Here is a 13,938-nt window from a genome sequence, read left to right on the forward strand (position 1 = left end):
CAAGGAGGGGAGGATTACACTTGCTAAACTGCGCGTGCAGCAGTGCAGAGTTGGTGCTATGACAGAAGGAAGTTCCAGAGTCTTGGCTTTGTAGGGTTAATACAATCATAAGTATTTTCCCCTCTGTTACCCTGGATTACTGAAAATATAAACAAAGGCTCTGATCCCCACAGGTTATGTATTTGCTTTACCATCTCTACAGACTCATGGTTGCTCCGCTAGAATGCTTTCCATCACAGGCTGCAAGGCCAACAGTGAAACATGGGAGGGAAATTCATGATCACCATGCTTTTGTTGGGGCAGTGTGCACCAACAACACAAACAGGATTAGCTCATCAACACTTGGTGGGAGAAAGAGCAATTTATACTTAACTGCAGTACAGTCTGAGAAAGTGAAGCTAATTGTATCAGAAACTATACCAAGATTAGGCAGCAGTGTGTGAAGGAACATATTTTAGCTACTCTGGCACAGTAAAGCTGCGCTTGTGCATTTTGAAGAGGATCTTCTTTCAGGTCTCTGTATGCCTGACTGTGATACCATGCTGATGGCTTCCTTTACAAATATAAAAATACCACAGTAATAATACAAAAGGAACTTTTAAGACTGACTATTTAAAGTATTTTCACTGGAGAAATTCCAGAATTATTTTGTTCACACGAACAACATTCAGAAGGCTGTTTTCACGTTTTAGAAATTCATGGTAGCAGGAACATTCTGATCTAATGACAAAATTCATGGGCTTAAAGCAGGTTAGTGTTTTCTAATCTTTGCTAGTGGGCAAACTAGTATTTTTAATGCAAACAGTAAAAACTTTTTTAAAACTGCACAATTTTTTCGTAAATGTATTTCAGCTATTATGGAGTTTCAGTAAGGAAATGCTTCCACTATCAGAGACTTTCCATTAATTTTTTTGTTTATGTGCTCATTCACCACACACTGAACTGAAAGAAATTAAGTTGCACTCACAATTTATAAAGCAGTGTTTTATTCAACTTTACAAGCCATTATGAAACAGACTGAACTTCTTGAGCAACATACCAATTCACACAAATCACTAGTGCTTTAGAGTGATCAACCTGATACTCCTCTTTAAGTTTAAAAAAAGGGAAGAAATTAAGTTCCTGTCTACATGTCTCTCTACTTGGACAGCTGGAAATAAAAGCAACCGAAATTTTCATTTCTATTCATGTTTAAGTTCCAATACCCTCAGTTTTATGGCAAATCAAGTAGCAAAGCTGTGAAAAGCAAAACTCACACATTCAATTTCCAAAACAGATGTGAGGAAAGCAAAAGATCTACCTGTGTAACTTTTCCCAGGAGCAATTTTTTCATCTATCTCTGATGTTCTGGAAGGGCCTGCTTGAGAAGAGAGAGAACAGTTTTTTAAGGGTGTCTCACAACAAACATGTATTTCCAGTCCATAAAGGAATTTGCCAAATAACTCTTAATTTCATATATTATGTGCTCACTTCATACTTTCTATAATGTTGAACTTTGGAAAGACTGTGTTAAATATTAAATATTTATAAATCCTTACTTACTTGGTTCAACATAATAAAAATGGGGCTAGTGGCAGCATTGTGCATTTCTTTGACTACTGAACAGTCAAGAGACGAATGCTGAGCAGCAGGCTTTCAACTGTTTTTTAGTTTCAATAAACTGATTTTTAAAAATTAAATGTCTATGCTTCTGCCATTCTTCAATGGCATTTTAATCAGCTAGATCTTGTTCCTGTTTGTTAAAATTTATATTCCTAAGGAGTATTCTTTGACTTCAAAATTTCTACCTACACTAAATACATAAATTCACAGGGATTAATTGCTTTTCATTACAACAGGTTTTTTTTGAAGACTACAACAGACTGGTTAAAAAAGACTGGTGCAGAAAGCAGCACAGAAACTACACTTAACAGATTAAATTAACACTCCTAAAATCCTACTGCTTAACGCTCTGGCTCTCCTGCAGCTATGCTGGAAGGGTGAGCTGCTTATAGCACAACTGACACCAGACTGAGCAAGAGGCCATTCTATGCCACAGAAATAGCACAGGTATGGAAAACTAGCCTAGGTGTGGCAAACAGGAGTAACTGGAACTGACAGATTTGGACTAATTGTTCTGTGCAAATCCAATAATTTCTGTGTTCATTTGCAAAAGCAATCTGCAGAAGATCATATAGCTGATCAGAAATTCTAGTTGTTTAGAGGTATGTTCATAAGTGTATCAAGAGTACTAACAGTTTCACTACAGAAAAACTACTGTTAACTAATAAGGCAATGAAATACTCTAAACTCTATTTCATCTGCACAGTAAACAAGAAAACACAGAAAATATTACTGTCACAATCAGACTTTTTAAGTATTTTAATCAAGTAAAAGTACATACACAGTATCAAATAAGTGAATATTTAAGTATTAAAGAAAATAATGATAATTAGGTGGTTACAATAATGCTAACTTGAACAGTTCTGCCTAATTTGATTATTCAGATTTTCAAGGAATTTTAAAAAGAACAGCATTTCAAGTGAGGAACCTATGCACGGTTCTTTGCTTGACACACATTTCTTTCAGCAAGTGCTGCTTAGATCTGCTCCTGCCACTTTTCCTTGCAGGTGGAAGGTGCTTCCCTGTTGTTTTTTTTAAAATATTTATCTGTTTACTTCAGAGGAGCTCCCTGATTTTGTTCAAAACACAGCTCCACAAAGACTGATGTTGACACAGTCGAGACCACAGTCCAAAGACAGGAAAAAACAGGGAGGAAAAGGAGCAAGGCAGAGCCAGAGACACTGGTGGACCTCCAGGCCTCACCAGAAAGAATTCTTATACCAATAGTGTGATCTGCAACTGTCAGGGGTGAGTGGGTGTGCTGAAAATGTCTCCATGGACTAAATTTGCTTTTATTTAAATCAGCATATTCAGCAGATGCACCAGTCAGGTTTGTCATTTCCTAAGAACTCCTGTGAACATGCAATTATTATAATTCATAAGGCACTGACACACAGGAGTATCCAATCAACTATAACCAAATATCCCAAAATATGCACATAGTTTTGCATCTATTCTTTAATTCAGAAATCCTGACAGGATTGTTTCACCTACATATTCTGCAGTATTCTCTATTGCATTATCTTTGTGCCAAATACATACTGTGACAGAAATAAAAAAGGGAAAAATAGTAGTCTTTCACACAATCAAACTTGAAGAAATATTTCTCTAGTCGAAAAGAAACTAAGTAGACTTACAGCCCTTAGGATTAAGCACAGACAATTCAGTCCTTTAATCTTTAATATTGATAAAAACTACAGTACATGTAGTAAAACCATTAGATTTCTTTAAAAAGTGACCAACACAGTTTATTTCATGAAACTTTAACCTTTTTTCATATGTGAAGCTTGGACAGAGAAAAAAGCAGTTTGAAAAAATTGTTTCAGAAATTAAGAAGTGTCAAACAATATATTCTACTGTCTTAATTTAGTAAAGACTAGAAAATTAAATTTGAAAGAGTTCTACCACCAAGAGATAATAACAAAAACAGATACATTTCCACTTTACTGCATTCATGCCCACAACAGGCAGAAATACACAGACATGACATAACCAAGGAAAGCAAAAATCAAGTACAGTGGTAACCAGATCAAAAGTAGTTCCATCCAGAAATAAAGATACGAGAAAAATCACGAAGTAGAAAAATAAGAAAACCCAGGAAAGAAGAACTAAATTCTACTGCAAAAGGTAGGATGTAGGAGGAAGGATGGACACAGACATGGGGGATTTAATTACTAAAACCACAGGACACCTTAGAACATCTTTCAGTATGGTTATGTCTCGGAATCTGAACTTCAGATCTGTAGACAAAGCTAAGCAGTTTCACCTTGAACCAGAGAAAGCACCAAAGAAAGCAGAGGTATGGTCTTCAGCTAACAGCCAGCTCTGCTACACAGCACAGACACTTGGGAACTCTCAGACCAAAACTTGGTCTTTTATGAGCAGATAAATACATTACAGATCATGCTTGGGCTGGAGGAACCTCTGTAAGAGATGCCTGTTGGCATAAATTTAAACTCCTGAAATGCCTGTCACAAATAGGTGATATTTCACATTCTAACAATTCCACTAAAAACAAGAGTAGATGTCATTCCCTCCACAGTCACAACTATCCTTTCTGTCTACCCACCCACACAGCATTTACTTACACTGATTCTAAACCTCTCAGCCTCAGTTTCTAATGGATTATGTCCTAATGTCCTACTAACACTACAGAGCCAAACCTGTGCCACTTGGCAGAAGGAATGGATTTATTATCTCATGGATAAGCATCGCCTGCAATGCTCACTTTTCTGGGCTTTTTCTTGGCTACCCATGTAGTAGCAATGTGACCTAGATGTGATTCCTTTCAGGAAGCACAACATTGTGATCAAGATATTTTCTGGAATTTCTTGGTTTAAGATAGTATCTGCATACTCAGCCTTACATGCCAGCCTAGCTTCACAGCTATTAAAATGGACATTAATTCTAGTATTCTGAGAGATCTTCAAAGGAGAAATATTTTCTTGCTAGAGACATACTAAAAGACATTCATTACTTTTAAGGCTTCAGAGTGAGAATAAACGCAAAGTTTACATTCCCATTTTGGGCTTTTTCTTTCTAGAGGAAGAGATTTTCAATCTCATTTGGGTTTGGATGAATGTCCTATAGTCTAACTGCCTCACTAACATTGTCAAAATATCCAAAACTGACAGCACTGTTAAATTACATGGCGTTTTAAAGAGAAAAGCTGCTAGGCAGTTTTTACTCACTTCTAAGTGTTTTATAAACACAACCAGCCAATTCACAGGACAGACTGTTTACAGCCTTTTCCTTCTGCTTCCATTTTCCTTTGTTTTAACTTCAAGGCATCAGCGGTAGTGAAGACCTACATCCACAAAATTTACAGGATAACGTGCCACTTTTACAAAGATTTTGGTCCTTAGTCAGCAAATAATTAAGTTCTGTATGGGATATGCCTCCAAAAAGCCCTGCTTTACCCTGTGCTAATAAAGCACAGAGCACTCAGCACTTACTCAGCAGTGCTGCACTTTTGAGCTCCAAAGGTTTATTTTTATATAGGACAAATGGGGTATTCTCAAATCTAAAAATGTATCTGACTCCGAAGAGATGATTATTTAATTTGTTCGTTTCTAGTAAAAATACTAAATTCTATTTGAACCATTAAACCAAGAAAGAGTATTTTAAGTTGTTGGGGTTTTTTTTCATAAGAGCCATAATAACTGGTACTTACAGATAGGGCACACGCAGGAATATTAACTAAGATAGCTGAAATGCTCCAGGCTGTTTCACTTAGTCCTGATGATCACTAGTCACTCCTTTTCCTCATTTAGTCAATCATCAAAATCTGGACCCTTCTTTCAGGAGAGGTTGTCTTTGGTCTCCACCAAGTTTAATAATGCAGTAACCTTAATATTTGTCCTGGACACTGGAAAAAAACACCCACTGCCATAGTGCTAGTGCCCACTGACAGAAAATTGTCCCTTATATTCTGTTAAAACATGAAGTTTTAAATGGCTGAAGTCCCTATTTCTCAGTCATCTTACTGTGTACTGCTAAAACAGTTCTAAATTTAGTAATTCAGTATTAACTCATGGCAACATCCAAATGGTGCAACCTACTACCAAGATGAAAAGAACATCCACCTACAGCTGTAATTTTCCCTCTTTGATTAATAGGAAGAGTTAGTGTGCCACCCAGGCACACAGCACTTTGACCAGCATTACAGATCTTTGAGAAGAAGCACTTAGAGAAAAAACATAACCATGAAATTTTATCAGTAAATCATTTTCTCCAGGAAGCCCTAAGCAGATTGCTGTTCTCTAACAATCGTTTCTTCTTAGAAATAGATAAGCCTGGCTTTTGCTGTAGGTTATTTTTAGCAAAATTTATTACCTTATCCATTTTCTTTATTTTGTAGCATGTCTCCAAAGGCAATGCTGGGGGAGACTACGTCACTCCTCAGGAACACCTCTGTGCAGAATAACTGCACTTTTCTATGCTTCACTTCTTGTACAGCACCACCACCCAAACACAAACACCTATGTGCCTCCAGAATTTATAGCTCTCTACAGTTTGGACAACCTTTGGCTTGAATCAGAGTAGCTACTTGAAGAATTAAGGGGAAACTGCTTTACTTGTCAAGTCAGCATGACTTGACATGAAAGAAAAAACATCTCTTTTAGTTCACAGCACCCCATCACTTCCACCAATATACACAGTTTTGTCTTGTTTTAAATGCCATTTCGGAGAACTACACTGCAGGTGGAGAGGGGGGATTATTAGTCAAGCACCACCTTATCAGAAAGATATATATATTGCTCTTCATCAATCAGAAGATTTAAATTTAGAGTTGGGTCAAAGACAACAGAAATCCCCCCTGTCAAATGTGCTTAGACTTCACTCTGGAAGCATATTGTGTAACTTGGATTTTTCAGCTCAGACACACACATCACAGTGCAATGGATACTATTTTGTAAAGAAGCGATTTCAGTGCAGACTCTCTTCAGATGGCATTGAGTTACACCATGGGCTATTGGCCAAATTCCAACACCATTTTTATGCATGAAATGGAAAACCACAACGGGGATGAGAAGCAAAAGGATGAAAAGACTTGGCTTTGGAAGGAACAATGATTAGGTTGTTTTCACATCAGTATCTACTTTTACTACATTAACTCATGCCTGTAAATGTACCTCATCCTCCAAGGCTAGGTAATGTTCACATATCAAGAGCAGATAATCCTAACACCTTTCCAGTTCCACAGTCAAGGGGTGACACTTTGCTATACTATGATTGAGATCTCCCTGAATGATGCTCATATGTTACTTGAGATATGCTAGGGTGAAAATATTGATTCCACAATCCCACAGTTAGTTACTAAAGCACATTAGAAAACAGTCTCAAGAATCTTCATGTCTGAACACACACAAAAATGTTATCTCAATAACATATAATATTACAAAATAAAGGGATGTGCTGTTTTGCACTTCACTGTTGAACATGTAACTATCATTGAGAGATGTGTGGCAGCTTGCCCACATTTCTTTGTATTACTCAATTAACCTAATGACAAATACACATAGGTTGAAATAATAAATCTAAGGTTTTAGTTATTTTATATTGCCATTTATAATCACAACTTAATTACTGTTCATTTCAATATAAAGAAATAACAATTTCTGTTTTCCACTCCTAGCTGAGATCAATGTGTTAAATGGATACATAGAGGTGAGGCAAAGCAACTGGGAGACAACTTAAAACATCCAGAGGCTGAGCCATGGGCCTCATAAATATTGTTATGCTTTTTCCACATAAATAAACCTTTCAATACAATTTTGACACATACTGGTCATTCCATACAAGAGAAGTGATTGGTAACACTTCCAATCACAGAATCCTAGAATGGCTGATTCTGTGATGTACAATGTATAAAAGTTACTGAAACTTTAAACTAAAGAAAAAAATTCAAGCAGTGCTCTAGAAAGCATCACTATAAAGGTTTATTTCCTGTTTAACTAAGTCATTGGAGTTACAGAGTCTGCACACTGAACCCTCAGAAAAATACATCATGCAGTTCAAAAGACCCCTGGAACTTCTCCTTCAGACCAAACACACACATATGGGTTCGGGATGAAGTTGTTCTTTAGGTCTTTTGGCATTCTTCACCAGATCTGAAGTAATAGGCAGTGATGGAAATGCTGTATCATAACAGAGATAAGTCATTACATGTTTGATGACCAAAAATTAGAGAAAGAGAGGCATGGAGAGATCAACACTTAGGCAACCAATCCTTCCATGAGATAAACGCGTATGAAAATTAGTATCGTTACCGGAAGTATTAAATTGATAGTAGTTAGGATCATCTGTTTCCTGCTTCATTGTTAATGTTGACATTTTTGAAGAAATTCCTGTAGAAGCAAAAAAGGAATCAAATATGGAAACTAGTAATAAGCAGATTCTTAAAACAAAACAAACAAAAGCACCCACCAAGATCCTTGCTGGCCTCTATTAAAAAAAAAAAGAAAATTACACACTTGTTGAGCTAAAACAATGGTAACAAAGTGATCTGCTGGTTTCTTACGTTTCAATTTGGTCACCTCCAGGAAGGATCCAGGACTAAATACTTCCCTACAAACTACACTTCCCTGCAGATGTTGTCTCAGATCTGAATAGTATTTTAAAAATGGGCTTCTTCCTCTTTGCATGCTACCACAGGAAAAAAATATATTTTATCACTCGTGCTGAAAGTCCTAGAAAAGCTCGTGGTCACTCTTCTGTGAGAATTACTTAAAATGCCTAGAAAGCTGCACTGGGGACTGACTTGGCAAAAACGTCAACTTAACCCTTTGTGTATGTCAAGCTGAACATTAACCATGGAGGGTGCCTAAACCACAAATTTGAAGTTGTGAAGCACAAAGAACAAGAGCAAAAAGCTGGACTACATGTAAAAACTTAATTCTAATAGGAAAGTGAGCACTGCAGCCCAACCCAGCAAAAGGGAAAACCACTGATACATCTCCCAGCACACCTGCTACCTCACAGGCTTTAACGGGATTATCCTTGCCTTTACATCACAGCACACACTTAAGCATTAAGCACAGTGCCTTGGGGAATCATCTGCTACCTGCAGAGCAACTTAGGAATGATTTGGCAATCTTTTAATAACACATCTTGTTATTTATGAATTTTTTATTTCTCTTTTAGCTAGAAAATGGACATTTTTTCATTTTCAATATTTTAGGAATATTAGCAAATAAACCAAGTTTTTGCTTCCCATTAGGGACAAAGACATCTTGAATAAGAACAAAAAAAGCCAATAAACCAGAGGAATTTCTTCTTCTCTAAATTACATAAAGATAAATTTAGTCTACAATGTATGAAAAATTTCCTCCCTCTTGAAATGGAAGCATTTGGCTAGGGTTTAATAGTTGATAAAAACTCAACTGAAAATTGACAGTTTCAAAGAAAGAAAAGTTTTTCCATCTCACCATCATTTCATTTCCATCTCAAAGGATGTCTTTTTGCTACTTTTCTTTTTTTTTGGAGCTTTCTGTCTTTGCTTAAGTTCAGTCTTCTGAACAGAACCTGGCCTTTTTTTTCTTTTTGCTGCAAATTAAGGCAAATTTTTGAACGTACCAGAATCCTTGCTTGGTTCCACTTTCACTTTAACAGGAGGACAACTATAAAAATAAACAAATCAAACAGAATGACATTACTAAAAACAAACCTTAGATTTCTGGGAAGTTCTTCAAGCTTTATAGCTTGTCAACAAAATCAATCTCCCAGAATTTTTTCTAACAAGAACACAAAAATAAAAAACCCTGCATATTGGCTTATCTGATTTATCACAAGGGAATTGCCAGCAATCTCCTATTCCTACATTTTTTTGAGCTACACACAATATTCAAGTCATGTTTAGCGTTTAATGAGAAGCAAACACAGAAGCACAGAAAACTGATCCCTGTTTTCACATTAACAAATTTTTGATGTATTACAGATATAGTATCTTCATTTACTAATTTAAAAAAATCATTTTTTTCAAATTGAGGAGGGGGAAGGAAGCAACATTCCCCTCCCCTGTTCTCCCTCACTGCTGTACCATAAAGCATGGCAAACTTAGCCTTGACTAACAGACTGTGAACTAAGATAACTCATTGGGTTAATTAAACCAAGGAGAAACTTTGCCATTTGTTTAAATTGTAACAGTTTCCTCACAAATAATGATCAAAACAAATAGAAGATTGAGCTTTGTGCTTTTTATAATGCCAAGAAAGCAAAAGTTATTCAAAGGTCAGCTGGGCAGAAAAAGCACATTAAGACAAAGATAACAACATGAAAATAGATAGTTGATTAAAAAAAAATTTAATTCTATATTATTTTAAATTCACCTTCCACATGCAGGTATAATTGAATGTGAAGGATCTGTCATATCAGCTCCTGAAAGTCAAAAGACAATATTTGAATTTCCTGTACTCTATTTACTTCAAACACAAATTGAAAATGTAACATTGATTTCACAAAGCAAAAGCCTGTTCACATTTTACAAGTATATGCACATATTTTCCTTATTCACAGATAATGAGAGAAAGATCCCATTAAACTGTACCTAGACACAAACAGCTTGCATTTTTAGAATGTCACTTAGCACACTGAAAACCTACCTTGTATTTTTGATAGAACTGTATTATTACCAGAATCTCCGTAATTTTCCATCTCTAGTCCTCTACCTGAGCACAGGCAACACATCTCTAATTTTACTAATAAAGCATCAACTTCTAGCTCTTTCACCTAAGAAATTAAACATTTCCTTTTTGACAACATTCCTACAGAGATTGCTTCATCATTTTCATAAAACAAATCCTCACACTTAAGCATTTAGCAAGTAAAGCACCATGATACCGTGAAAGGAACAGGAGAAGGGACTTCTCCTAAGCTAGAAGTGAATCTTTGTAGAGTTCTACAAAATTCACTCTAGCTCAGAATTTTTAATATATAGAGGCTTTCATAGGAACTACAACACCTAGCCACTTCAGAAGAGTAAATTACTTTTTAAAATGAGATATAAATGCCAAAATCAGCTGGGTAGTGGAACACAAGCACTGGAAAGTCTTGGCATTTTCTAAAAACTGAATGCAGTCCTTCATAAGTTCACTTCTCCATCTCCTAGGATACTATACAGTTCACATTAAATTTAAATTCAGTATAAGGATGAAGAATGAAATAGAATGAACTTAATCAATACAAAGAATAAACAGAATGAATGTCATCTCTAACGAGTTGTTCCTGGCAGAACGCATAAAGGAAAGCATTATAGCTCCATAAGTAACGCAACTCACAGTCTAGAAATTTCTGCGTAGTTTGCCACTTTATTGACATGACCAAATGTTCTATGTATATTGCTATCTAAACTCAAATTCCAATCTTTTTCTGTTTAGTCTGAATAAACATTAACCTACCTATGTGTTTCTTCGGTTCTAGGAAAGACCTGTGTTTAAATATGGAAAGAAAAACTCAGTTTTAGCAAAGACATTGTTAATTACTTTGTAGTGTACATTACAGAGAGAATTCCTGGTTAAGAGAAACAGTCTGCAATGTATTTAATTAAAAATTAAATTTGATTTTACTTAAGTACAAAACCAAGTTGGACAAGAAAGAGAGCAAATAACCTGTTGATACTAAATGAGATCTCTGACTTATTGTCCAAAATCCATTTCAGGGTAGAAATATCATAATTTGATGGATGTTTTAATGCGAGTCCTTCGGGCAGGCCCTGCACTATCACAGCAGAATGGTCCCTCTGAATCTCTTCGTATGGCACAGGTACCACCGTTGACTTTCCTAAAGCTTTACCTAGAAAAAAAAGAGGAGGTTGTTTTGACATCAAGACTGCTGAAGTTAGCAAAAGGATGAGCCCCTCATCAAACTTTGTAACTTTGGCTAGGACTGGAGCAAAAGCAAGTGCGGATGCAAATCTTCTCAGGAAACTAAGTAGTGCTGGCACTAATAGGCACTGTGCAATAATCTCAAATCACATCCCACAAAACATCAAATAGAAAACTAACCACTATGTGTGTATTTTTAAGAAACAGCTACTCAAAGTTTCTAAAAATAGCAGTGTAGTTAGAAGGCTAAGATCATGGAGTTTTTTCCTCCAAACTGGAATAAAAATTTAGAAATCTAGAACAGCTCTTCAGAAGAATTTAAAGCACCCACCATAGCAAAAGCAGAAAAAGTCCTCCACGGACTTCCTAAGAGCCTCCAGCTCCACAGTATCCACAGTCTGTCTGTTTACAGGGGGTGTAGTCTTCGTTTTCTGCAGTTCTGCAGCCCTGTCCTCTTCTGGAACACCTGGCAGTTATTTATAAAAATAAGACAGACATAAAATAGTAAGTTATTAGAAGTGCCTAGTCCCTCCACTTTAGACTAGAGATTCTCAAAAAGGAATCCTGCCGGAAAATTTTAAGAATTTACTTATCTTAGAAGTAAATGCACATATCTATGTACATAAGCAATGAGCAAATATAAATTTACACCAGAATTATTATATCCTCCCTACAATCTTTGCAAATATCACCCCCTGAAGAATATGAATGACAAGTTAAGAGACACATCCAAGGAGGCTTTTTTGGGCATGAAGAGGTAGAAAACTACTAATCTCAGGAGAGGATAATACAGTAAAAACAAAATACTAAACTGCCAAGAAAAGAAGGACCAACAGAGTCACCAGGAGAACGGTAAAACACCAGTGTGAAGGGTCCCATAGCTCTCTAATGCTGTGCATGACGTCTTATGCAGCAGTTCTGTCATGTCCTGGTTTATTTATTCTGTATGTGCTTCGCAGAATATTTTACAGAAGGGATCTGACTTTTGCCACAACAGTTCATGTCTCTTTCAAAGGACATTAAAAGTACACACCTCTTACTGCTGAATAAGAGGAGTTGCAAACAAGCCATCATCACGCAAAATAGAGAAGATTTCAGCCCTACATCTTGTTCTAGTCTCTGAGCAAAATTAACTGCAAAAGGACTGAGGGAGTAAGAACACTTCCAGTATTAAAAAGCAAACAGAAGAGACGGTTTCAGGTGGTAGTCCTCCTTTCTCATCATTCAATTCTTGCTAAGATTTACTGAGAATCACTCAGCAAAACCAGAGGCAAACAACAGAGATATGCTTGCCTACCTGGAAGGAAAGGCAAGGGAGATCTGTGTTCCTTTGTGCAAGAGCATGATCAGTGCTGAAGCTGTGTCATGACTTCACCACGAGCCAGCACAGCAGTAAGCCTGAAACACTGCGATGTGCATCACCAGGACTGCTGGCACCAGAATTCTACACTGACACAAGAAAACAAACATCAGTTTGAACAACTGATTACAAATGGGCTGTGAAATGAGCTGAAGCAGCAATGCTTTTAGTAAAACCACATTTATCGTCTTAAAAACTCGTATCTTCACTTCAAAGAGAACCTTGTCCTTCCTCTACAGATGACACATCTGCTTCTTGCCCTGGGAACCCACCTCCAATGCGACATTTAGCTTGCCAGCTCTTCAGGCCTGAAACTTTTGCTTTCTCTGCAGTTATGACAGAGCCTACCAGAACACGAAAAATAATGCAAAACTGGGATACTGTTATATACCTGCAACACAGGTGCTTAATCAATGACAGCTTTTAAGATATGCCCATGGAGTTGGGATAAGAGACATCGGAGACATCAGCTTCCATTTACAGCTACATCTAATGTAGCTTTTTGAGTGGGATTTTTTCCCATGTAAGAAACTGATTCACTGAAAATGCTTTTATTGCCAGCAGCTTCAGAAACTGTACCCACACTTTCTAAAATAATAAACAAACCAAAATTAAGATGACAACACTGCCCACTTCATATGAAAATGAAAAGTAGACAGAAAGATAAAGGATTTTTTTTTCTTATATAGAAGACAAACCCTTACTGGGTTTTTTTATTACATGATCTTTAAGCATTTTCTTAAGATCACATTATGCATCTGCCTCCCTAATCTCTCCCACATTCGTTGGCTGATTTTAATCAAGACTCACAAACAAGATCAAGTTTCAAACACAGCAAGATTTGTAACAGCCCTGCACAGTTGATCAAACTAGCAGGCATTCACCCCTCCTGGCACTACCAATGGACATACGAATCCTTGGAGGCCCTTGCCACAATTACTGGAGCCCCAAGCAGGATTCAGGCTATATTTGGGAGGGGATGCCTAGGACATATGCAACAAGATCTGCTGTGGAAGAGGGATGAGGGGGCTGTATTTACATGGTAAATGGCTCACGAAGAGGAACAAATGGTTATATGGTGAAAGAATAGCATTCTGCTCAGTTGTGAGCATCCTGCAGAATTAGTCTCACTGCTCTTCTGCATTCAGCAGG

General features: G+C 36.8%; 1 protein-coding gene and 1 long non-coding RNA gene across 15 annotated transcripts in view; one reads left to right on the top strand and one right to left on the bottom strand.

The window, feature by feature from the left end:
• LOC108446976 overlaps positions 1–1,105 on the top strand; it is a 7,362-nt gene extending 6,257 nt beyond the window's left edge. The window contains exon 2 of the long non-coding RNA XR_001862320.1: positions 514–1,105. This is a non-coding gene — a long non-coding RNA (uncharacterized LOC108446976). The remainder of the gene's footprint in view (positions 1–513) is intronic.
• Positions 1–13,938, bottom strand: part of GTF2I (general transcription factor IIi) — a 91,338-nt gene that overhangs the window by 58,929 nt on the left and 18,471 nt on the right. For 12 of the 14 annotated variants that reach the window (XM_017735306.1, XM_017735311.1, XM_017735298.1 and 9 more), the window contains exons 4-10: positions 11,758–11,892; positions 11,211–11,394; positions 11,001–11,029; positions 9,933–9,981; positions 9,181–9,224; positions 7,875–7,952; positions 1,301–1,360 (exon numbers count right to left, since the gene is read on the bottom strand). In XM_017735306.1, the coding sequence (XP_017590795.1) occupies positions 1,301–1,360; positions 7,875–7,952; positions 9,181–9,224; positions 9,933–9,981; positions 11,001–11,029; positions 11,211–11,394; positions 11,758–11,892 (579 nt within the window). The remainder of the gene's footprint in view (positions 1–1,300; positions 1,361–7,874; positions 7,953–9,180; positions 9,225–9,932; positions 9,982–11,000; positions 11,030–11,210; positions 11,395–11,757; positions 11,893–13,938) is intronic. The other 2 variants (XM_017735301.1, XM_017735303.1) reach the window with 1 other exon arrangement.

This window comes from Corvus brachyrhynchos, unplaced genomic scaffold, assembly GCF_000691975.1.
Source record: "Corvus brachyrhynchos isolate BGI_N302 unplaced genomic scaffold, ASM69197v1 scaffold15, whole genome shotgun sequence".
Classification (NCBI taxonomy): Eukaryota; Metazoa; Chordata; class Aves; order Passeriformes; family Corvidae; genus Corvus; species Corvus brachyrhynchos.